This window comes from Vidua chalybeata, chromosome 14 (assembly GCF_026979565.1).
Source record: "Vidua chalybeata isolate OUT-0048 chromosome 14, bVidCha1 merged haplotype, whole genome shotgun sequence".
Taxonomy (NCBI): Eukaryota; Metazoa; Chordata; class Aves; order Passeriformes; family Viduidae; genus Vidua; species Vidua chalybeata.
Genome location: NC_071543.1, coordinates 10,231,838 through 10,256,567, shown reverse-complemented (window position 1 = coordinate 10,256,567; position 24,730 = coordinate 10,231,838). Strand labels below are relative to the sequence as shown.

The window sequence follows — 24,730 nt, the reverse complement described above, 5'->3', positions numbered from 1 at the left end:
TGGCCTGCGTTAATTTATCATTGTGGTCCCTTTCTCTCCTAAAGGTCTGTTCTTCTAATGAATGTAATGTTAATTGAAAAAAATGTCACCAGCTTTGTTACTGAATTAAAGAAGCCATAATTGCTAATGGGAGATTTCCATAAACATTGAGTGATGTTATGAGCCCACATACATATGCAGGGTATCAAAAATTTGAGAGTGGCCACTGACCACACTTTACAGAAGGAAACATGACAACAATAAACATGCTGCTTTTTTTTTTTTTGCTGAAGAGAAATTTATCAGGACTTTACTTTAGTAATATCCCCATATTATTTAAATATATTATCATATTATTTTGTCCAATAATATAATTTTACTGAGACTAGAATTACTTGGGTACCTGCCTGTAGTTATCATCCACACTTGGTTTTATTGTATTAATAACTATTTAAAAATAAGTAAGTTAAGATACTGTAAACATATTGTAAATATGTTCCTGTATTAAAATTGGTCAAAAGAAAATCATATATTTAATTATGATTATTTCATTAAATTATGGAATTATTGCCCTTCTGCACTATATAAAATTATTTTAAATTCGTTTATCATTTATAGATATTTATGAACACCTCCTAAATAAAAAGCATGAAATTATCATCAATGCATTTTGCTACAGCAAATATAGCAATTTTTGGTTAGTTGTTCAGGTACAGAGCAAACATTTCCATGTTTGTTTTGTTTTCTGCTGTCATCTTGTTCCCGTGGCGTTTCCATGCTGTTGTATAGTGATGATCATGCATTATTTTTGTAGATGCCTTAAAAATTGTTGTATTGGTGTGAATGAGAGATGCTTTCCCTTTGCCTCAAGTGTTAGTTTGTATTTTTGTTAGGCATTATCAGTAACTTCCCAAAACCATGTCTATTTGTAAGACCTACTCAAGAGGCATGGGTGGTGTGTGTAGGTTCTAGCCAGGCAAAAGAACCACCAGACAATGAGCAGTCAGGTTTGCTTGCTATCATATTTCTTGCCTGTTACTTTCCAGACAAGCAGCCTAAGTTATATTATTTTTTCTTGCCTCATACAGAAGATGAATGGTACTTGTGGCACTACAGGAGTCAAATGAAGCCACAGTACAAAGTTGCATCTTCTAGTGGTGAGAGTATTTTTGCAGATGGAGTAGATCACCTAGACAAAATGGAGTGTTAAGACTCTTATCTCTTAGTCCTGGTGGCATGTATTGTTCATTCTCACACTAACCCTTACAAATACCAGAATGAAAATCCTATTAAAACTGAGACCTTTTCTGTCATTGTATTCAGTTTTCAAAGCACAAACCCTAAACAGGAATAAATAAGACTCCAAAATCCATTAAACTACATAACAAAAAACTGCCCTGCCAGGAAAGCAAGCTTGTTTTGTATTTCTTGTGGAGAATGGAGAAGTTGATGTCTCTACCATCAGCTGTGGCTCTGATAAAGGACTATTGCATGCTATTGTGTTCTACCAGCCAGTTTGACCACAGCCTTAGAAGAAGGCCCTTTCCAGGCCTCTGGTCTTTTTAGATAAGTCAAACCACAAGGTAATCCTTTTTTCTTCTGAAATTAATAGAAATATGTAGTTTAAAAGGAAAGTCTCTGTACATTGGGGTCTTGTTTTCTAATGGTGCCTGGAAGATACTTTATGCATGAACTGTGCTTGTTTCACTAATTGGATTGTTGCATTCAGCTGCTGTGAGTTGCTTTGACAATACCCAGTGGAGCCTCTGCATTTTGTGAGCAAGGGTACAATCATAGTGCATCAGTTTCACCACAACTGTAGCTGTTTTAAAACCATCACATTTGCTGGCCACTCAATAAAGGTCATTCTGTTTGTGACAGAACAAGCCAGCCAGAAAAGCATTACATGGCTTCTGGACAAAAAAAAAAAGGGGCACCAGAGAAATATTTTATCTTTAATGATGTCTCCCTTTTTATTTTTTTCCCCTTGGGATTCTATCCAAAGAAATGAAGTGTATTATTCATATGGCTTTTGGGAGAAAGAATATTTCAAAGAGCTTTTTAGTAATACATCACTGAGGTCAATATGTGTATGTCAGATACAGGTGTTGCAGTTTTATTTACTATGCAGTGCGGAGGGATGCAGTCTGATCCATCAAAGTAAGGAGAAGCTGGCTTCCACCACATTCCACCTGAGTGTGGAACAACTGCTTTAATGTAGTCCAGTTGCTGCTGAATCACAGTGTTCATCTCCCACCTTTCTTTGTGCTGTTAATGTTGTTCTGGAACACTTGGGAGAAAAGGCACAATTTTGGTCTTCAAATGCCAAGTGAAAGTTTAAGCCATTCTTTCAAAGACAACTGCTGGTGCAAAACCTCCCTGAGCATTTCAAAGCAATCCCATGGCATTGGAGTGTTAAAGGTGAGTCCAGAAGTGTTTGAAGGTCATGCTCAGTGTTGTTGCTCTGAGAAACTCTGTGAATGACACAGGAACTGAAGCTTCAGTAGGAAGTGAAATCTTTCTTCAGTTGTCAATAATGTATTTTATTTAAGCAGAAAATCCTTGAAGAAAATACAAATAATAGGAAGGAAGAGCTTTCCTGTGCCACACCAGATGTGCAGCTCCATTCAGAATTCCTAGAGGAGTCAGTGGGGGGTATGTCCAGTGTATTAGACTTTTCCATACTGCTTGAATATCATGTCAGTGGCAGTCAATTGGCTGCGAATTGTTCTCTGCAACTTTCTAAAATGTGATAATTTGGATTCAAATTTACCCTTCTCCCTTCTTTGGCCATTATATTTTATATATTTTAAATTTGGAATGGCAAAAGGTCTTTCCTGTCATTCAGGTTTAAATGCTTAGATCTAAACTGACTATTTTTGTAAACTCTTTCTGGAATAATGCACACCAATCTCTTTGGAAATATGGCTGGAACAATTGCAAATGATCTCTGAATTCCCACAAAAATTCCACGTGGCTTTAGCTGAAGCATATTTAGGCTAGTATTAATTATCAGTGTTTTAAAACTCTTGGCAGGGAATGGGCAAGATCTGGAACATACACGATTTAGCTCTCTTCCTGCTTCACTCCCAAGGTGTTATAGTTCCAGGATGTAAGAGGGAGAATAAAATACTACTCTATGTGGAAAATGAGGTGGGAGTATTATGTGGAAGGCTGAGGAATTAGGAAGTCAAGTTATTTCTCTTCTGCTGTTCAGGATAGATAATGTGATGAATCCACTCATCTCCAGAGTCCTGGGTACAGGGGACATTTGGAAGTGTGCTTATGTTATAGGCTGAAGGTCTGAAGTGGTTTATGCAGGAGTACCTGGGTCACTGATGTAACAGAATCAGTGGAGGTGTAGAAGGGATGTGCTTCACTGCATGCCTGTAGGACCATGGTCTCAGCCCTCTGTGTTTCACAGTGCCTTTATTTTGAATCATCCCTCAGTTCCACATAATCCAAAGTGACAGAGGTAAATCACAGTGGGGAAGTAAATCGAGTAGAAGCCATGAAGTGTAGCAGAGGAGGACAACAGTGCTATTTCTGAAAGATAGGAGCGAAGACAAGACGACTTCTGTTACAGGAGAGACAAAAGAGATATCCAAAGAATGAGGACAGAGGTGCAAAATGGAGACCTCTTAAAACAGGGACAAAACTTTTGCTGCATTAAAAAGAATAAAAAGAAAAGGAATCAATTAAGTGATGGGCTATGCTCCAAACAGTGAGCAACAATATCTGGCCCTGAGAGCTAAGAACTTAGTTGGAGTTGTTAAACATAGCAATACAGCTGGAATGTGATTCTAGACCTCTTTTACACTATTTTATATAGCACAGTCATAATCCAGTGTTTAAAGAATATACTTTATAAATGTTTGTGCTTTTATTGCCCCCTTTTTTTCAGAAACAATAATAATAGAATTTTTGCTATAAAAAAAAGCTGTTGGCTTGATACTTCACTGCAGGGAGAGTGTTGGTTATTATTGAGTACAGTCAGGGGGGACCAGCTCCCTAGAGTTAGCATAGGCATCATATTTTGAGCCTAGAACATCTGTACATTAATAATTAGTAAGGTTAGATGGAAATTTCTTATTGAAGTCAACTCCATTTGCTTGGAGGCGTGACCGACCTGATTTTAACTTGTATTTCATACCTGCACAGAGATAACAACAGTGGCAGGAAGTGTTAAAGAAATCTTACTTTGTTTACTTGGGGGTAAAAAACAGAAGTAGACAAGAAGTATCACCCTATTGCAGGAGGGCAGTGATGGAATGAGAACCTTTTGGTTTAAAGTATTGATTTGCACAAAACACAACATTTCCACTCTTCATACCAAGGACCTCCATTGTTCTTTGAAATCTTGCTTTCCTTGCATGACTACAGTAATGGTGAACTGGGAGATCAGAACTATCAGTGCTTGGACCTCTAGCTGTGTATGCCAGTTACTGTATATTTTCTCCTTCAGATTAGATAATGCTAAAGTTCTTGCATATTTTAGTTTGCTAACCATTGTAGTTTGCTAACCATGCAATCAGATTTGTGAGGCTTTCTATTCATGGAAGAGTAGTCATGTATCAGTATAATATCAAACCAAATTGAATAAAAGAGTTCTTTTGTTTCACTGAATATCAGCTTGAATATTCAAATAACATATAAGTATTTAAAATAATAATAAACACTTGGCAGCATAATTGTGTGTAAAGCCCAACATAATTGGAGTACTGAGCCTGTTTGATCTCAAGGATGTGTTTGCTACAGCTGCCTAATTTTGCACAGCAATTCTGAGGAAACATTAGGAACAATTTAGTTTGAACCTGTGAAAACTGGGGGTATGTGGTTTACATGCAGCCCCTTCCTTGTAACAGTTAATCTACTGCTCTGCAGCCTTGGAGTGGAATTTTCTATCTTCCTTTTCTTCTTCAAGCTAACAATTGATAGTCTGTCTCAGATATTTGAACATCCCATTTAGTCAGACAGTCCTTATCTGTGCACTTGTTGAACATGTTACAGTGAAATAACTAATTAACAGCATATTCTGTAGAGAATTCTGTGCCACTTTTTAAGCAGGCCACAGAGTACGTATTCTGAGATGCAGATATTCTATTTTGGTAAGTGATTTCCAAAGGCACACAGGACAGGTCTTTCAGAGGTATTTAGGCTTTCAACACTCAGAGAATGACATTGTGAAAAGCACGTCAATGAGAGCTATGTGTGCCTGTCATTTAAGGCAGTGGAATGCAGGTACCTCACCTGCTGAGGTTCATCAGCATCTGCATCTTAATTGCCTTTGAAAACCTGCTCCCACCATCCTACCCAAGTCACTTTTGGAAATGAAAGAGGTATCTGTGAAAATGTTACCTCTGCTGTACTGTGAAGTGAGCCCGTTTCTGAGAATCATAGGCAAAAGTATTAGTTGCTTCAAATTCTCTGGTTATTGCCATTTCTAGATCATTTAACTGAATCTTTTCTATTTACCAAGTACACATGCAAGAACAAGACTTTTTTTCTATGTTTATTTTTAATATAAAACTAAGACACCATTTTACATGTTCAGTGATTTTACTGTAGCATCATGCATAGATAGGAGTCTGTAGTTCAGCAGCAGTTAACAAAGATCTATGACATGAATTCATGAAGAATGCATGACCTTTTGCTGATACCATTCTATATTCGTGGTGATCCAGCAGTGTACACTTCCATTATGCTAATTTTTGGACAAATTTTGAAGGCATATGCGTGTCTGTCAAAAGGTTCTTTATATGCAGAACCAGATTTTGCTCAAGGTAAAGTAAGGTTGAATTTCTGCTGAAGTTGCCTCTGAAGTCATATGTTACCCAAGTCCAGTTTCTCTGTGAAGCCTGTCATACTGATACTTCTAATCATCAGTTTTCAGAGCAGTAAATTAGAAAAAATCCACCCATGCCTAAGCAACATTACCTTTTTTTTCTTATTTTTTTAAGTATCTTGTGCTATAGAAAAGTCTGGATTTGAAGCCCAGACCTTGCTGATTTGTGGGGCCAGCTCCAAGAGTGCCTCTCTGCTTCCTTCCCCAACTGAGCACATGGAAACTTGAAGAGATGAAGCCAGAGCTAAATGTTTGAATCACATCCCTGTCTCTGTTTAGTGAATTGTTATGCTGAAATGTTTGCACATTTCTGTATAATCCAGCCTAATGTTTCATGTGAGCTGCCTTCCTGAGCTATACTGGGAACAGCATGTGCTGTAACTGAACAGAGATCTGAAACACATCTGGGGTATCTTCCCCCACCTGAGCTTACTGTCTCCAACCCCTGTATTTAGAAGGTGCAAAATAAAACATAACAGACAAAACATATTCTGTGTGTTAGGAGAGAAGGGATATCTGATGCTAAATGTCTGATTTTTGGTGCAATGAAAAAGACATCTAATAGCCAAATGATGTTACAAGGTTGAATAATAAAAGCAAGGCATTTTTTTCCCCTTTAGTGTCTTTCTTGGATAGCAGGTGAAGCCAAGGGATTTCCTGATTGGGAGGCAGTGGGAAGTCTCTAATCTGCAGGTTACATGAGCCTGTTGTGTGTCACCATCCTGCAGAATAAACCAGGTTATTTTTGAGACAAAGAGCATTATGCTGCAAGAAAAGGAGTTAGGTCACTGATACAGAGCACTGAGCCAGTCCATCCTTATTCTGGGTGAAATGTTCTGGAAGGTAATTTGTTACCCCCAAGCTTTGTGCTGGTCAGGTGTTGCCTATTGATGCCATGTGAATTCTCCAGTAACTTTGTAAATTGTCATCCTGTGGTGTCACTACAGGAAGAATCAGTATAAAGCAGATCAGGTCATGCATTCACTGCTGTGGTCAATGCAGGTGAACTATATTTGTATGTTCAAGCTCAATTCAGACCAAATCTGTATTACTAAGTAATTAGCAGGTATACAGACTGATTTAGAATTAATATGAGGCCTTGTAGTTAACAAACACATAATTGTTATGAAGAGAAATATGCTGAAAAAATATAGGAAATAGTGATATCTATAAAAGCTCCATATTGCCAGCTATTAGCAAAAACGAGGCAGAAATAGCCAGTTGAGTGACAAAAATGAAACACATATGCAGACTGTGAATATGGATCCATAAATTATCATTTATATTACCATAAAAACTCATTTAAATTTCAGAATACTTTTAAGCTCAGAAGTCACCCTTTGATTGCTTTTTTTTTTTTTTTTTTTTTTTTTTTTTTTTGTGTGTGTGTGTGTTCAGAATAAATAAAAGGAAATTAACTTATGGGTTGAGATATGAAACACATTCCAGCTGCAAGGGCAATTAAAATGCTGGCTACTAAAGGGTGAGATGTTGATGAGGAAAGACTTTGAAAGGCTGATAGCATCTGTTAATGAAAATTCTCAGAGGCATAAGATCTGTTTGCTCAGGTAGTTTGAAAACTGAAAGTGTAGATAAAGGTTAGGAATTGGAATAAATATTTTTCTAACACGATTGACTGAAGGTCAGATAGAAAAAATAACTTTGCTATGTCTGAGGACAATTCAACTAGCATTATTTTTTTCCAAGACATTTATCTGAGGTGAATCCAGGGTTTCTTGTGATGAATACGTATTTCAATTCATAGTCTGATTACCATAATCTCCTGTGATTGTTTCTTCAAAGGACCAATATTTATCACTTTTTAGACTTAGCAGTTCCAAACATGTTTTTAAGAGAAGGCAGACAGCAATACTCCTGCACACTCATGCTAAAAACCCTAATGTATTGTGATAAAGAGTTAACTTGCGTTACCAATATATTGAAGTTTACAGCATACTTTGAAATTATCTTTATCACTCTTGAATACATGAAGCCAAGTTTTAGGTATTTTCAAAATCCTATGCTGTTGATAAGTAAGTTTCCTTTTTTCAGAACATCTACTGCCTTTAATAGAATAAAGGCAGTGATTCTCTCTTTTGGCTAAAAAAGTTATTTAAGCTTAAAAATAATTAATTTTTATTTCCTTTCTCAGATGGCCATTCCACACAATACTTTCCTTTTTAACTTTATCTGTAATTGTATCACAGTTATGCAACTTTACCTGGAATAATAAATAATGGCTTCCATCAGTATCCCAGCTCACTGGCATACTGTAGCTATTCAGCTTGCTCTAGTGAACAAGAGAAAAATGTATTCTGAAATACCATACGGATGGAACATGGCTTTACATGGAATGTAAAGACAGATTATCTTTTCTAGACTGATAATTGTTAACTCTGTGATTCCTAAATAGAATAATTTTTTTCTGAGATAAATATGTAAACACAGTTATGTCTGTACTTTTAACATGCAATAAATCAACCTCATTGGTTGAGTGTTATTCAACACATTGGGATTTTTGTTCTGGTTTAGTTTTTCAATTGCAAGTAGAAGTTGTTAGTGATCTCTGATGATGATGCTTTACACAACTTTGTTCTTTTATGTGTTTTCTTCTGTTGATTTCCATGCATGTTTCAAACACAGAAAAATTACACGGCATCTCTCTCCTGATTAGAGAGAGAATACAAGAGACTGTCATCCATATGTGCCTGAAGTTAAGGACAGATGAAGTCCACTTAGGCCTCATTATGGTCAGCTCACTGTGTCTGATGTCAGGAGGATTATGGCTGAGATACTTTCTATCCATAGTGACTAGATCTGGGTTTTTTTAGTAACCTATGCACAGTGATAATGAAAAAAACAAAAAAAACCCATCTCTGGTGAGTCTGAAGGAAATGGTTGGTAATATCTGCGTATCTTGGTTTCTTGGAAAGAAACGTCTGACCTGATTATATCATGTGAATGCTTTTCAGCTGAAGGCTGGTCTGTTGCAAGCAGCAAGGCTTCTTGCTTGCTCCATGCAAGAGGCAGTAAGTGAGGCTGCAAAATCACGGTTGTGATCTAGAAGAGCTCAAAGGTGAAGAACACAAGGGAAGGTGTCTACAGAAAGCTGTGTCTTGGCAAGGCTGTGATATTGTATTAAAGTTATGGTGTTAGCTTCCTGATACCAGTAAGATGCAAGATACTCAACAAATGGTTTATTCTGGATTTGCTGATGGCGCTTGGAGCATGTCCTTGCTGGAGAATTCAGGGCACTCAGGGAAATTGGTGTCAGTGATAAATACCATAGGAATTTAACTCACAGATTTGTATCTCACTGCTTATGTAACAGCACCATGCTTACTGCCTAGGTAGCTTTAGGGTTTGGGCTCTGCTGAACAGACAAAGCCCTGGACTCTGTAGAGCTTCAGCCATTTGAATTTTTTTTTTTTTTTTTTTTTTTTGTTATTCAGATATTCTAAAGTTTGGAAGTTAATTACTTTTAATGCTAATGTAGTTTTACAATTTATGCTTTGCATGTAAAAAGTTTTCTCTTTGGGAGAGCTCTCCACTACTCCTAGGCCAATGTCTCCCAGATCTCAGCACTGTCTGATGACAGAGTGCCCTCACAACTCTGGTAGCATCAGTATCAGTTTCATCAGCATCAGGACAGAGGATACCTTACTGCCCATATCACTGGACAACACAATGCTCTTCACCTTCTGTTACTTCTCAAAATTTATTATTCTTTTTTCTGATTTTCAGTGCTAATTCTGCCTTCCCTACACAATTGTTTACCTGTTATATTTTCCTCGAGTGGAATCTACTCTGGTTTTGATGTGGTTCCATCTTGTCTGTTCTGTTACCAATCTGTATCCAGAAGCTGTCCACTCAATTATTATTCCTTTGAAAATTATTTAAATAAAGATTTGCATAGCAAAGCTAAAACTAGAACACTGCTCTTTTGATAAGCTTTGGATCATATCCTTGTACTGAGGTATCCCTATCTGTCCTACACCAGCAGGTTTGCCCACAACATTGTGAAAGTCATATGAATAAGTTCCCCTGTGGAAGAGACAGCATTGCTTACAGAATCTTTTTGCCTTGTCCTTGGTTATTGAACTCTTTGATCCCTTACTACATTGCTCTCATTTTACACTGGCACAGCTTCATTCAAAAGCAGCGTAGTTGCACTGACCTAAAACTTGAGTAAAATGAGAGGCAAGTTAGGTGTAAGGTTGTTATGAAAGAATAGATCAAGGTGAAATGGATTCAGAAAGAGCCATTTAGGGGGAAAAACAGGTATTTTACTTGTATTCAGCAGCTCTGAATTTCTGCAGTTTTAGCTGTATCCCATCCCTAACAAATATGAACCAGATGGTTCCTGTAAATTCTTCTCTAGAGCCAGGCAAGTTCACATTCACTCAACCAAGCTGTCATACTTATTTGTGTATATTTCTATGTTTATGGATGACAGGTTGCAGTATTGTAGTGTATGTGAAGTGGTTTACAGAACAGAAAAAGCAGAAATTAAAAAAAAAAAGTCATTAGAATGTGTTTGCTACTTGGTCTAGAAGGTTGTCTGCTACCAGAGTAGTGGAGTGTAACACTTCATGTGCTGGTTACCAGCTAAAAGTGATCAGGTCAAAACCAGATTGTCGTCGCGTGGCGTCCCGAAGGGGTAATAATTAGCATTGACTCCATGACTCAGAAGGCTGATCAATCACTTTATTAATATTCTATACTTATTAAGAAACCCATCACCCTTACAGACAGTCACGATACAGGTGGACCCAATTGGTCCTTGAATCCAAACACCATCACCAGTGGCCAATTAAGAAACCACCTTTTGGTAAACAAATCCCATAACACATTCCACATGTTCACAACAACAGGTGCATCAAGTGAAGATAAGAATTGTTTCTCATTCTTTTCTCTGATCTTCTCATAGCCTTCCCCAAGACAATTCCTGGGAAAGTTGTGCGTTGCTCTCTGTGGCCAGAGAGCTGCTGCCACACCAGATGGATTTTGCTTACTCTTCTTTATTTAATAATTTGAACGTAACTGTGTTAGACTGAAAGAACTTTCCAGGGTCATCATCATTTGCTGAATTGCTTCCTGGTGACTCATTCAGTAACTTGTTCCTTACTTCTTCCCCTACTTATGAAGTTGTTAAGCAAACCTGGGTTATGCAAAGCATACTTGCCCCACAGACACGTTGGGATTTTGAATGATGGGGAATTTTGGGGTTGGCTAGGTTTTTTTTTTACTCGTGTCTAACATGTTGATCTGTTTGCTTTCAAATTAGTGTTAGGTTCAGTGCCAAACACACAGAATATCCAAGTATATCTCAACTTACCAACCTCTGGTGCACTTGAAGTGTAAGCTGGCGTCATAGAAATTGTATTTGTCATGGGGGATCACTTGCCTGGGTGGCCTCCTTTTTGGTGACTTCATTGTGCCCTTGACAAACACAGCTCAACGCTTAAATCCCTGAAGGTCACTCATGGGCTGGAAGTGTAGATTTCTGTATCATGTCCCAGATACATAGTTCAAAACACAAGTATTCAGATCAGAGCCGATGTTCATTCAGGTGGCACAAGCATGCTGCATGTCAGGAAAATACACCCTGCATAGATCATTGGTACTCAGAAAGGCAAAAGGAAGAGCAAGTGCTCTTCCATTTCTGTAGGAGGCTAAAGGTCCAAGGTCTTAGCAAGAACATTCAGGACGAGAGATTTACATAAGTGGTAACTTTTTTCAGTAAGTGCTTTGGTGCCAACTGCAAGGGCTCACGTGATACTACAGATGCTCCAGTGTGATCGTTTAGTCATGTCACATTAATGATTGCTGTTATTTAAACAAGAGTAAGTTCAGTGATGTAGCACATAGAATTTCATATGGCTGAGCAAACTGCTGACATGAATTTTGCCTATGTGGATGTAGGAGAAGTTTTGTGAGCTTTCAGAGATGCAAAATAGTGAAATGTCCTCTTCACTTCTGTTGATAGGGTCAGTGGAGAGATGCTTTTATCAAAGGAATAATCAGAAAGACTGAGGCACAGACTTTACTTCCCTGGCAAAAGTAGCAAGATACTGGCTGAATTTGTTTCTTAGTCCAGTTCAGGGAGGACTGGCCAGAATGTAATTCCATCTGTGTTGCTTAAAGTACAGAGATAGCAATGAAATAAATAAGATTTTCACTGCTTTACAAGAAATTTATTTAGAATGTTTTCCTTCTTTGCAAGCTTCAGTCTGCAAAACTCAAAATACTTGCTTCAGCTCACTGAGAGGCAAGCTGAACATTTGTTTGGTTCTAGTTTTATTACTGTATTTACCTTCAGCCCAATCATTTTGCAGGCTGTTTAGATGAGGGCTAGCTATTTACATTCATCAATATTTTAAAAATAAGCCAGACAATGGCATATTTGAATGTTAAGGCCAGGATCATCTAAGCTTTTAGTGATGCAGATCAGATTGACCTGTGAGATTGCACTCAAAGATGACCGGAGCAACCTGTGTGTTATGTGACCTGGCAAGTATGGCTACAGCCATCACATGACAAGACTATTCTTAAATCTGTAATGCCAACCTGTTAATAACGTAGTGCAGAGAAGGGATGTGGTGCCTTCAGATGAACTAAACTCAGAAACGGTGCTGCCAGAAAAATGCCTGCCTTTCATCCTACTATTTTTCACGTCCAAGGTATAACTAAAAAAAAAAGAGGTAGAAAGATCAGATTAGAGTCTAAATACATTTTTCTTGTGGTTTTTATTGGCATTAATCACTACAGAATGAGCAGCCACTGAATTTTGGTGATGATATTATGGTCCCCATTTTAAGATAATCTCAAGTTTTTCTTGCATTAACTAATATTTTTTTACTGTCTTGACAGAAGTAGTATGAACTGGCAACAGTATTGGTGAAATCTGTTCCTGCATGACTTCTCCACAGACCTGTGGTGAATTATCAGTTCTTTAGCGTTTTGAAGTAAATGTGATGCACACCAGGCAAAGACTTCGGACCGGAGATAGTTGCCATGGCTGGCTGTTGCCTTCTCCTTTAGGGGGAACAAGATGAGAGGTACCTGTAAGAGTTCTGCACCTCCAGGGTGTTTAAGGGTGAGCATTCCTTGAGGAGCTTTCACAGGTGTGTGTCCTGAGGGCAGGGTGTGGACAAGCACCATGTGCAGGCCTGGTCACTGACAGTGCACACAACACGGGAAATTATTTCCCTGTTTATTACCCAGGCAGTGCTCCCAAAATGGCACAGCTTGCATTGTTATGCTAAAGAGAAAGAAAAGTTCACATTTCAAGATAAAATGGTCCTTTTAGTTAAACAATCATACTGCTTATGTAACAGCTCTTTTAATGGTAGAGTACAGCTGGAGCCTGGAACATGTTGTTTACAGAAATACCATGTAATGGGTAACAACGTAAAATGCAGTAAATGGCACTGAAGACATTAGACGTGGGAGAGACCTGAGCCTGGAACACTGAGGATGCAGGTGCCACCTTCCTGAGAACAGGAGGTTTGAACCAAGCTTTGGTAAACTGGGAGAATGGGTTCTGTAAAGGTCATCAGAGGACTGGTGTAATGAGCTGCTGCAGGAAGGGCAGATGGTTCTTCTCAAAGCAAGGATGGGAGAGGGCCCAAGAGAGTGGAGCTGCTTCAGCACAGACGGTGTCCATAGGGAGGATTTCAAGAACTGGCAAGGGTAGAGGGGACCATGATGGTGAAGATTTGATGTGGCAAGGAGAAAGAGGAGGCAGAGAAGACAGGAATTACAAAGCTCTGGAACTTTTCTGTCTTCGTTTACTGTAATTGTATTTTTGTGCATAGGAGAAAGGCTGCTGAGTAATCTTGCTCTTCTCTTTCTTGAAATGGTAACCACTGACTAATACACATGCACACAAAAATACGCATATACTCACACCCACACAAACATGCAATTGCACAAAATTAGGAAAATTGCCCAACTTTCTTCTGAGATATTCAAGGTTTGACAAAGTAAATTCTGACTCAGTGTTAGCTGAAACTGGGATGCAATGGCATCTTCACTCCAGCATATTAATTTTCCTTCTTTCCTTGAGATAGTTCATGAGCTTTGTATGTGTCATTACCAAAAAATGGAGCTACAGATATGTTTGAAGTGTCAGTTTTTCATAATATTTTGAACTAATTTGTTCAATCTGGAGTAAAAAACCTGGACTTACGGACAGTTGTTGTTTACAACAAGCTCAAGGTTCATACTTACATGTTATATGAATGATGAAATGAAGTTGTAAATATTTATTACTGAGTGGAATAATGTATTTTCAAAAGCACATCTTTGTATACAAAGCATTTGTAAATCCCCATTAGTGGTATTTATGTTTCCACATAAAAATTCCTCATTTGCAGCCAACTAAGTATCTTAGGCTTAGATCTTCCTGCTACATGTAATGCAATCACAATGCTGTCACAGACATCACAACCATTTTTGTAAAATATGATGTTAAGGAAGACTGGGTTCATTGTACTATACATATGTAAATGCCTCTCTTTCAGTAGTCTCAGAGGAAAGAAGATGCCAGAAAGAATTCTCAACCAGTGTACATATTAATTGTCACCACCTTTCATGGGATAGTAAAGTGCATTCATACAAAGAAAAGCATTAGGGATCAAGGAGGCTGTACAGGGAAAGTGAGGGCATTTGAGTGAGACCTAAGGAAGTCACACAGTAAATTATGATAATCTAATTGTAATCCAGAAAATCATTCTTCCCTTGTTTGTGTCTGCAATGAGGTAACAGTGCAGCTCCTCTGGCTTCAGACAGCCACTACAAATTTAGAGCAGGCTGTGGAAGATCAGGCTGCAGCACAAGTTCTTTGTTATCGTTGTACCTCTACAAGGGTGTCTGAGTTCAGAACAGCTATTGGTGTAATTCGCAGCAGTGAACGTGTTGTTCCTCTGTAGCTCAAACTCCTTTCAGTTTCAGAGAACTGGTTATTTCAGAGCACGATTAAGTGGTTGTTGATCCTGTATGTTTATGTGGTTGTGTGTAAGCTTTTCAAATCTGGCTGTGGATAAGAAATCCACAGTATGACTAAATAATTGGACTGAAAGTTTCGCAAATAAATTATCTGGACAGAAACAGCACTCATATGGATATGCTTCAGTACAATAAAACTCTACTGGAAACCACTGGGTGTGCTTGGAGTAGATGACCTCTGTCTTTGATTGACATCTGCTCAGAATTGAAACAATTAGAACTATGCACAAAATTAAATTTTCTGAATGAAAATAGGTTCCCCACTACATACTAAAATAAAGGGATGCAAATAAATATCTGATGATTCCTACATAAGCATGACTTGACGGAGATTCTGTCTTTAGTTCCACCACTTTTCACTTAGGGACTTGACTTGGGTTTTGCCTTTTGCCGAGGCACGGCTGCTCACAAGAAATTGAAATGCTGCTTGCCTCTGTAATTTCCCACTGTGTAGTCCTTGGTCGTTCTGTGCTGCTTCTCTCCTGTGTTGAGGATACTAACTGAGTTGATATTACCTTAATGAACACATTGAAAGTGTGGTTAATGCTGCTAGACTCCGTATTTAAAAACATTTTTTGAAACCAGAGTGAGTATCAGTAAAGTACTCTCCTGTGGCTGTGGCTCCAATGACGGGTACAATGACTTAATTGACATTCTTGTGCAGTGCTTGGATCCCTGCCAGTTAATGACCCATTGCTGCAGTCTGCACAGGCAAATCACCCCTTTTGTCCCGCTCCTCAGGCTGATGGACCTCTGCCCAAGTAATGGCTGCAGGCTCCTATTCTCAGCTGGCACAGACCCCAGCATGACCATAAACATCCCTGAAAAGATCATAATATGGTATATTGGACAGATTCTGATATGCCTTGCAGTGATACACCACCAAGACGTTCTGCTGAAGACAGTGACTTTGCCAGTGGCGTAGCTGAAAGCAGAAACTGGTCCCTACGTTGTTGTTTTCTCAAGCAGTGAAGCACTTGCAGGGTCTCAGCTAGTTTGTGTCCCTTTAGATGATACAAGTTTTTGTGAACCCTTTGTCAAACATTCAAAATAGCTTTTATTTTTTTTTTCTGCTTTTAAATGGTTGTATTGTCTCTTCCCCCACAGGATTTTCCATTCTTCAGGCAATTATGGAAGCAGCAGTACAGAACAACTGGCAAGTGACAGCCAGATCTGTAGGAAGCATAAAAGATGTTCAAGAGTTCAGAAGAATTATAGAGGAGATGGACAGACGACAAGAAAAAAGATACTTAATTGACTGTGAAGTAGACAGAATCAACACCATTTTGGAACAGGTATCTACTTTCCAGTAATTGTGATCTCTCTGTGACAGGCATCATCAATATTTCCAGAACTGGTTATTTCTAAAGATTATTAAGTATCCTTTGTGATGTGAGTCCCAACAACTGACCAGTTACCTAGTAAAATGAAAATGCCACAGTGGTGCTCATAGTGGCAGCACTTACATGTAACCTACCAGGAAACACCACTGTGATATTTTTTTTCACAAATGTTAATCATGAATAATTTTTAAGTAGATAAGGAACCTAGAACCTCAGCTGCCAGAGTAATACTACTGGAATCAAGGCTGCTTGTAAGGATTGCAAGACAAGTGCAATTTTTTAAGTGGAACACGAAACAAGAAATAAAAAGCCAGTGAAGTATCACAGAATCATCTTAAAGAATTCCCAGAAGGAAATCTTGCTAATGAAAAATTCAGCTGATAGTCCAAATGATTCATTAGTACATTTTGGTACATAAAGTCCTCCCCTCTGCACAGCCAGTGCTGTTGGCAGGCTTAAATTGTGGGTGATGGAGTCCAAGCACCTTTGTGGGGCAAGATGCATCTGGAGTGACTGTTTTGCTCTTGCATGGCTTTCCCAGTGATTGCTTTGCCCCAGAGGAATGGCCATACCCTCTGGCCATCCCAGGGTGCTGCCCACTCTGCCCGTGTCTCTGGCTGTGCTGTGCCATGTGCTTGAAGAGGGGTAGTAACAGGTACAAATTGTCAGAAGCAGACACAGGACAGTTCCCTGCTGCCTGGGCTCACAGTAAAGCTGGTGCTGGTGTGGCACCAAATTCTTGGTTAGTCACAGGCATGTGGGAATTCACTTGCATTAAGACTGAAAAACCCTGTAATTACTGCCACTTTGTAAATTTAACTGTGGGTTCATAGTATGGAATAGATCAATAACATTTAAATTTCATGAAGCATTAGCATATCTCTTGAAAATCTTGTATTGTAAACTACCAACAAACTGACCCCACTGCCATAAACCCTGGGAAACATGAAAAATATATTCACTGCGTTCCTTCTCAAAATATTCAGTTCCTGTCAGGCCTTGAGGTGTATCACTGAGGGTCAGTCTGTGGGGACAGCCAGGTGCCACAGCTGCTACTTCCAGAGAGCAAGGAAAGAGGTGCTCAAGAGAAAAGGGCACAAGCCATGCTGGTCCCTAATTCTGACAACCGGTGTGTTCGTGGTGCTAATACACAGCATTGCATTTTGTGCTGTATTTTTAGGCAATATGGTGAGTGCTGTCTTTAGGGAAATTCATACTGAAAAGTGTAAGAAACTTGTCTTTTTTTTTTCTTATGTTCTTGGAAAAGATGCAAAACACCATACCTACCCACATCCCACTCTTCTGAAAATGCTGCAGGAGAGCACTCCTGAGCCAAGCTTAAAGAGCTCTCTGGGCCCCCACTCATCTAAGAAGCAGGCCTTTTGTTTGATCTGACTTCATTTACATTTGTTCTCATCTTTTCTTCTCTTGTCCAAGTAAGAGAAAAATAAGTCAAACCATTTCAGTGCCTAAAAGGAAAGCTGTGTACCAAGCAAACTATATAGCAAAAGAACTGGCGAGTCTTTTCTTCTGCTACTATTCTAAATTCAACTCTAGCGAAGTTTAAATTTTGTTAAATGTATGATTCGGTCTTCTGTCAGTGTGATTAGCATCTGCTAGGTAAAAATTTGCTGCTAGGGCCTCCAGGTTTTCCCAAACTCTATACCACATGCTGTTGCCCCTGATGCTAAAAATATCTTCTGTCAACAATTTCCAGAGGTTTTTTAATTGGATACTGAAAAGCAGTGACTTAAATGTCTGCAGGGAAAGTCGTTAATGGTGGATGGACCCTAGGTTGATAGCTGAACAGTTATTGTTTGTAGACTTTTCCTTCCATCTCCTCTGCTTACCCTGCTATCTTCTCATAATGCAGTTAAAAGTTTTCACAAACGTGTCGTATTTAAATCCATCCATCCAGTTTTTTCAAGGGAATGGAGAGTTGTCTTTTTTTTAGCCAAGTGTGTTTGCTGATAGCATAATATTGAGGGGAGAGATAAGTCTGGATTTGCATATTTCAAATCTAGCATTTTATTGCAGTTTGAAAAGTCAATTCAGTGCTATGTGTGGAGTCTAGGAAGGCTGCTCAGCTGAGAAGCAGTAACATCTGAGCCTGTTACCACTTGCTGGTGCACATTTACAGATGGGTTTGTTTTTCCCAGTGAGAACAAAAGGAAGCCAAGACACCCTACCTGTCTGAACTGCTGTGTCAGAGCACTGATGGACAAACTGTGTCCCGCAGAGGGCTGGTACAGGCTGCCTCTACCCAGCTGCCTCTCCATCCCTCTCCCTTTTTTGGCCTCCTAGGAGCAGAGCTCCAAAGGTCAAACCTCCCATCAGCTTCTGGGAGTGCTGCCTCCCTCCAGAGAGGGGCTTTATGTGGTTACTGTGTAGCACCTGTTATTTCATTCTCTGAGTCAGCAGCAGCATTTGCCAGTGACCCTGGATTTCAGAGGCTTAAATAGAATCTATTCACAAAGAAAAGTCATAGCAGAAATAAACAGACTGTAAACCACTAAACAGTCTACACACGCACTGGGTTTGCTATCAGACTTTTGGGCTCTTGGCCAGCCCATTCAGCAAGCTTGTCAGTGCTCTGCTCCAGGAACCATGTATCATGGCTTTGTGTTAGTGCTTGGATTCAGTAAGAGTGACCTCTTTTCCTGTATCAGGCTGGTCAGTGTGTGCACATCTCTTCCTTTGATCCTTTTTTCAACCAGTTCACACCAGGGTATACATCTCTTCCAAAAATTCAGGCTCATCCAAAGACAATTACACATCTGGAGATTTTCTTCTGAGACTTCAGGTCATTCTAGAATATTGTGCACCTTCCTTCAGTGAGTCAGTAACCTTGAGTATTCCATGTGCCTTTAGCATATGGCACATGTGTGTATGTCCCTACATTTCCAAGACCTGTAACCTGTCATATGAAGTACTTATCTTCTCAGGGCTGTCTGGTACCTGCTTTTCCCAGCTGTGAGTATAAGGTCAGGGAAAAAGGGCACCTCAGCTCCTACTCTGCCTGAGTAACCTGTTTCATGCCAAATTTCATACTGTAGGCTGATTTGTTTTCATTCCCCATTCAGAAGATTTTGTGATAGGCCTTATATTTTGTCCTGGAGGTGGATACCCTGCCCAAACCTCTTCAGCTGTACAATAGAGGGAAGCAGAGAAATCAGTAGTTATTCTGGAAGTTGCCATCTGTTTGTTCACCTGCCCTGTGGTTCTATAACCACTGAGCATGTGGCTCTATATCCTCCTTGCACAACAAAACTATATCCAATTCAATCATCTACTGGCCTCTCAGGCATACAGATAGCAACACTTATATCATGCAAAATTCATAAGCTCCCCACACTTCTTGTCCCTTGATGCTAAAATATTCTGTATTTCTTCACAGAGATAAAATTTTATTCTCATAAACAGAAGAACATTTTCTTCTGAGAGCTAACAATAAGCCTTAGCCTGTTCAACCATGTATTTAGAGACATGTTTTTGAGTTAAGAAATATATTTTTCTTATTCCCAGGATAATAAGCTGTATTTCAGACTAGAGTGGCTTTATGTCCACTTAGAAGAAAATCTCCTCAGGGCAAACGAGGAGGAAGAAACTCCATTCAGAATCAAAATGGTGAAACTTTACAAAAGACCTGTTTATTCCAGAGACTGCATGCTTTTATTGAAAGGATGCTATCTCCAAACTTAGTCATGAAGGTTAGGCTCCAAGGCAGTCTGTATTAAGTGAAGGCATCTCACAAAGCAAAAGCAATATTACAGTAGAGAATGCAGTCCCTAAAGTTTTACAATGACAGCCAGACTGTCAAAGACAACTTAAAGCATCTCTAGGATTAAGAAGGGTAATCTGATTGACTGAACTCTGTCCTGTGCACACACTGACTGTGACAACCTTCGAGTCTGAAATTCTGAGATTAGGATGGAGGTTTTCAGTACAGCCCCAGCTCAGCTGCATCTCTGTGCAGAGCTGCTCAGGTCTCAGAGGAGTGAGCTCACTGCACAGCAGCTTTCACATTTAGGGTGTCATAAGAATAAGCACAGAACTGTAGTATTGGGTTGATGAACAGTCATTAAAAATAACAATAGGGAAAACTGTAATTGAAAAAATTCAAGGCCGCTGTCATGTAAACTTCCTGGTTTATGTGTTCCATTATAAGCAGATGGTCTGGTGGGGGTTTGCCTGTGTTCTCCATAGCAGTTTAAAATACAATTGCCTACAAATCCAGAGGGACACTTGAAGCAGAGCTATGAGTAGCTTCTGCTTTGCTTTTGAAGCCCAGCAATGCCATGTCCTCTGAAGGCACTGCACTGCTCAGAGCAGTGTGCCCGTCACCTTCTCCAGGGCTCAGGGCCACAGCTGTGTCACAGGTTAATTTTATCCTCTGTCTGGAGCTGTGTGGAGCAGTGGGGTTCAGCTGAGGCTCCAAGAGAGTATCTGCTTTGTAGACTGTTGTGTAACATTATGCTGAAACTGGTACAGTTCATTTTTACATTTCCAGTGAACTAGAAACTTAAAATTTAGGACATTTCTTTGTTATATACCCATGAGTATTGTTGAAACCAGGATGTAAAGCAGAATGAGAGGTCACTTCTTTCCCTTCACACCCAGCAAGTTTCAGCAGCTCCCAAGTCTGTATGGGCATATGGGGAGGAAAGGGGAATTGCTTAGGTCAGGCACCCTCTGGACATAGACAGCAGAAGAGTAAGAATGGAGATAAGTTAAAAGTGACAGCTGTATCTGCCTTAAAGGGCCTGCTTCTATCAGCTGAGACTCATAAAGGGCAGGAGATGAATTGCTAAAGCAGAGTCAGTCTTGGGTTAATTGCCCCACATACAGCATATTTCACACATACCTGAGGAAACAATTTCTAGCTTGTAAAAAGGAATGTCTTTCCAAAGCCATCATCCAGATTTCATAAAACAAGCCAGGTTCTAAATGAGCAGGATTTATCAGAGCATTAGTCATCATGCAGAATGATTGAAGTAATAGCACACAAAGCATAAAAGTGTTCAAAAGACATTAAAGCACAGTTTTAAATTTATCTGATCAAGTAGTAATAATAATTAATCCAGACACATCTCACTGTAAATGTGGAAGCTGCTGTATGTGGAAGATTGCTGCCAAGCTAACTATTGTTTCTTGTGCCAGGGGTGTATGAACCTGAAGTCACCATTAGAGTTTTTATTTTTCTGTGATTGTAGCAGTTACTTGTTTTATGATAATTTATGGGATATTAATTCACACACCAATGCACACACATGCATCTGCTTTTAAGACTTTGCATATTTTTACCACAATATTTGTAGTATTCAGTTATCCTGTTACAGTCATACTTATATGGCAACCTCTGCATTGCCATTAAATGTACAGAGAACCAAAATCTTTGTTTAGTTCTGCTGTTCCAAGTACAGAGTCAACCTTTATCCTGAAGATGATATTTAAATTGATATCACTGTGCTCATACAGAGATTGTATTTGCTTTGAACTTCAGTTAATAGGTAGCTGTAAAAGCTCAATTTGCTGCATAGCTCACCTTCCTATGCAGCTTTTGAGTGCACAGAAATGGTGCATGTGTTTGCCCTGGGCCCTCTGAGGGTCCCACTCACTGTTGAGCCTGTGTCCACACTGCCTGAGCTGCTCAGGTTGTCAAGTCTCAGGTGCAGAGGGCCTGAGGGCTATTGGCCCTCACCTTTCCCTGCTGTTGCATTTGCTGAGCTTTGGGAGCAGATGGACTCATTCATGACTCTTGTGCCACGCCTGGACTGGAGGAGAGGCTTTGGTCTTTGATTAGTTCTACACATATTTTTCAAAAACAACATTCACAAGAAGTGTTTTAAAGACAGAGTATTTGAGGGAAAGGGAGAGAGCTGGCTATAATTTGTTCAACATGTGATTCCCTGAGTTTTTGTCTTTCCCTATTTGTCCATCTCTCCATCTCTAATAGCTTTGGGAATATTTGTCACCTCTTCTAAGCTCCTGACTGATTTTGAAGCCCCTCACTCAGTCATCCATTCCAGGTTTTAAAAATCAGTTTGTGTATAAGTTGCTTTGTTTCAGTCCTGGCATTTAAATGTGGTTCTTTCTTCTTATACATAAAGGATAAGCCCTTTCATCTTAGCAGACATTACCTTAATTTCTGCATCTGTCTCTCAAATAGTTTAATGCTTGAAACTCTGCTTCTAACCAAAGCTTTTCCTTAATTAGTTTCCAAGGCAACCAACCATCTTGGCGACAATTCAGATGAACCAACTGCAGGGAGAGGAAGGAAGCACACTATCAAAATGAATAGTAATAGCACAGTACCACTGTGCAAACAGGCGTTGTACATCACCAGAGACAGCACGATAGTTCTGGTGGCTCATCAGTTCATTTACAAGGAAAGAAGTAAAAGAAAAGCTGCACAAGAGTGTGTGTCTTTTTTTCACAGCTCACTAAGATGGGATTAATGGCTTCACTGTGATATGGATCACTTACCTAGGGGAGGAGGAGAAGCACTGTGACTTTTCAGGGCCCCTCATGGACCAAGGTGTTCCCAAGTGCATCTCATGGAGTACAGCTACGGTGCAGTTCAGAGAGCAAGATTTGCTGAATGGAGGCCAAGCCCTGGGCTTTTTGAGCCCAGGTGCTGGTGGTGCAGTCTGGAACACCCTGAGAGTTCATAGCTACAGTTTCGTGGGGAGACATCCCCAGAAGTGAGGTCCAGAGATGTGATCCAGAGCTGTGGTGTGTTTGCTGCAGGCTCCAGGTGGGTTTGGATCAGGCATTCTATGGCAAAGTACATCCCATTCCAGTCTCTCACTGCTGTAATTGTACATTCATATGGGATTCCTGTCTCTTATCCCACCTCTGCTCTCACCTGTGCAATTCCACCTGCCTCCAGGGAGCAGATTTAAGACATCAGGGGAGCTTGGATTATTTTTATAGAGAATCCGGCCCTGTGAATCAACTCAGCTCAAATACAAACTTACCCCACAGTATCCAACCAGTGAGCTGGAAAGCAGAGTAATAATTTTAGAGAAAACTAATGTTACATGGCTTAAAAAAAGCCCATGTTACTAAATTAAATTTGTTCGTGTCACACCATAGGCAGGCATGTGGAGGTATAATGGTGTATTTATGGAAGCTCTTTCTTCCAGAGTGTGTAATAAATTAAATTATAAAAAATATACATAGACCCTTAAAAAATACCCTAAGTATCTTCTATCCTGGGAAAATGCATGTAAAGAATCAGAAAAGAAAAATATTGCTGTATCTCTATTACCTCATATGAGTAAAACAGTGGCCCCTGCTGCATAAAATAAATCTAGTAAAAATAAATTAACTCTTCATAATCTTTTTCAGTTCATGGTTTATGCACCAAATTATATGGGAATATTGTAGAGTGCTGCTTATAGTGAAGCAGACTAAACCTTTCAGACTCTTTGAAAGCATTGAATAAAGCAAATTGAGTGCAATTCTAGTCACAGTAAAATGCTATTTATAATAAAAAAATAAGAAAAAGTAACCTTGTCTTTCCTAGAGGAGATTGCACTGACTTTTTTTTTTTCTTAATTTTGTAGGGCATTTGAAAAGGAAAGGAAATGCTTAAAAAGAAAAAAAAAAAAAAAAAGAATGGCTACTATTCAGTATTTTTGGTCTGCTTGAAAGCAGTGCTCTGCAGTACAAAACCCCTTCCAAAAAATTCTCGTGTGAGCACTGGGACTGAATTACTGCGACACTTCTGGGTTATATCCAAATAATAGTTTGAAGTGATCCTGACATGCAGTAATAGTTTATATAAGCAGAATTCTTTTTCCAAGGACTCTTGTCCAATTCCAGGGAATAGCACTGGGATTTTTACTCTGACATGTTGATGGGAAGTATGGAGAAAATGAGAAATTTGTGTGGTTTTTAAAATGAAAAATGTGTGACTCCATTTACCTAATTTCTTCCTTTCTTCCCCCAGTGAATATAGATATTTTGAGCAGCTAAGACTGAAGAAGTTTATGCTGTGGGATATGAGAAGAAGGAATGAGCATTGTTTATGTGTGTCTGTGATTGTGAGGGTGTGCTCTGAAGGGTGTTGGATGTACAGTTTCACACCACTGAAAGCCAGAAGGGACAGTTGGATATCTCCTGTGTCACAGGGTTTGGGCACGTGACCCAGTGGGCACTAAAGAGCTGCCTGTTAGTGATGTGGCTACACCAAACTGTGCTGAAGCATTTCTGCCTTCTGCAGAAGGTTTAGACAACTGAGAATAAATGTAATATCACTATTATTAGCAATCTTTGTGAAAGTGACGTCAGGTGGTGTGAAATTTAGGGAAGCATGCCAAGCTAGAAGTCAGCTTTGGTAGTGGTGCTTTTGATCTACCTGATATGGACTTGTAGGTCTGCAAGAGCTGCTGAGGAGCAAGGAGGCAGCAAAAGGAAAGAGAGGGTATGGGGAGCTGGAAATGGGATGATGCTGTGGTGGGACCATGCTACACAGGATTGGAGCTGGCTGCACTGTAGTTTGAAGGAAATGTAACTGCTAGTTACATAATAAGTTGCTAGAAAA

At 39.5% G+C, this 24,730-nt stretch overlaps 1 protein-coding gene across 2 annotated transcripts in view; it reads left to right on the top strand.

Annotated features, from left to right (window-relative positions):
* Positions 1-24,730, top strand: part of GRIA3 (glutamate ionotropic receptor AMPA type subunit 3) — a 145,957-nt gene that overhangs the window by 49,708 nt on the left and 71,519 nt on the right. For both annotated transcript variants that reach the window (XM_053955517.1, XM_053955516.1), the window contains exon 4: positions 15,944-16,131. In XM_053955517.1, coding sequence (XP_053811492.1) covers positions 15,944-16,131 — 188 coding nt within the window. The remainder of the gene's footprint in view (positions 1-15,943; positions 16,132-24,730) is intronic.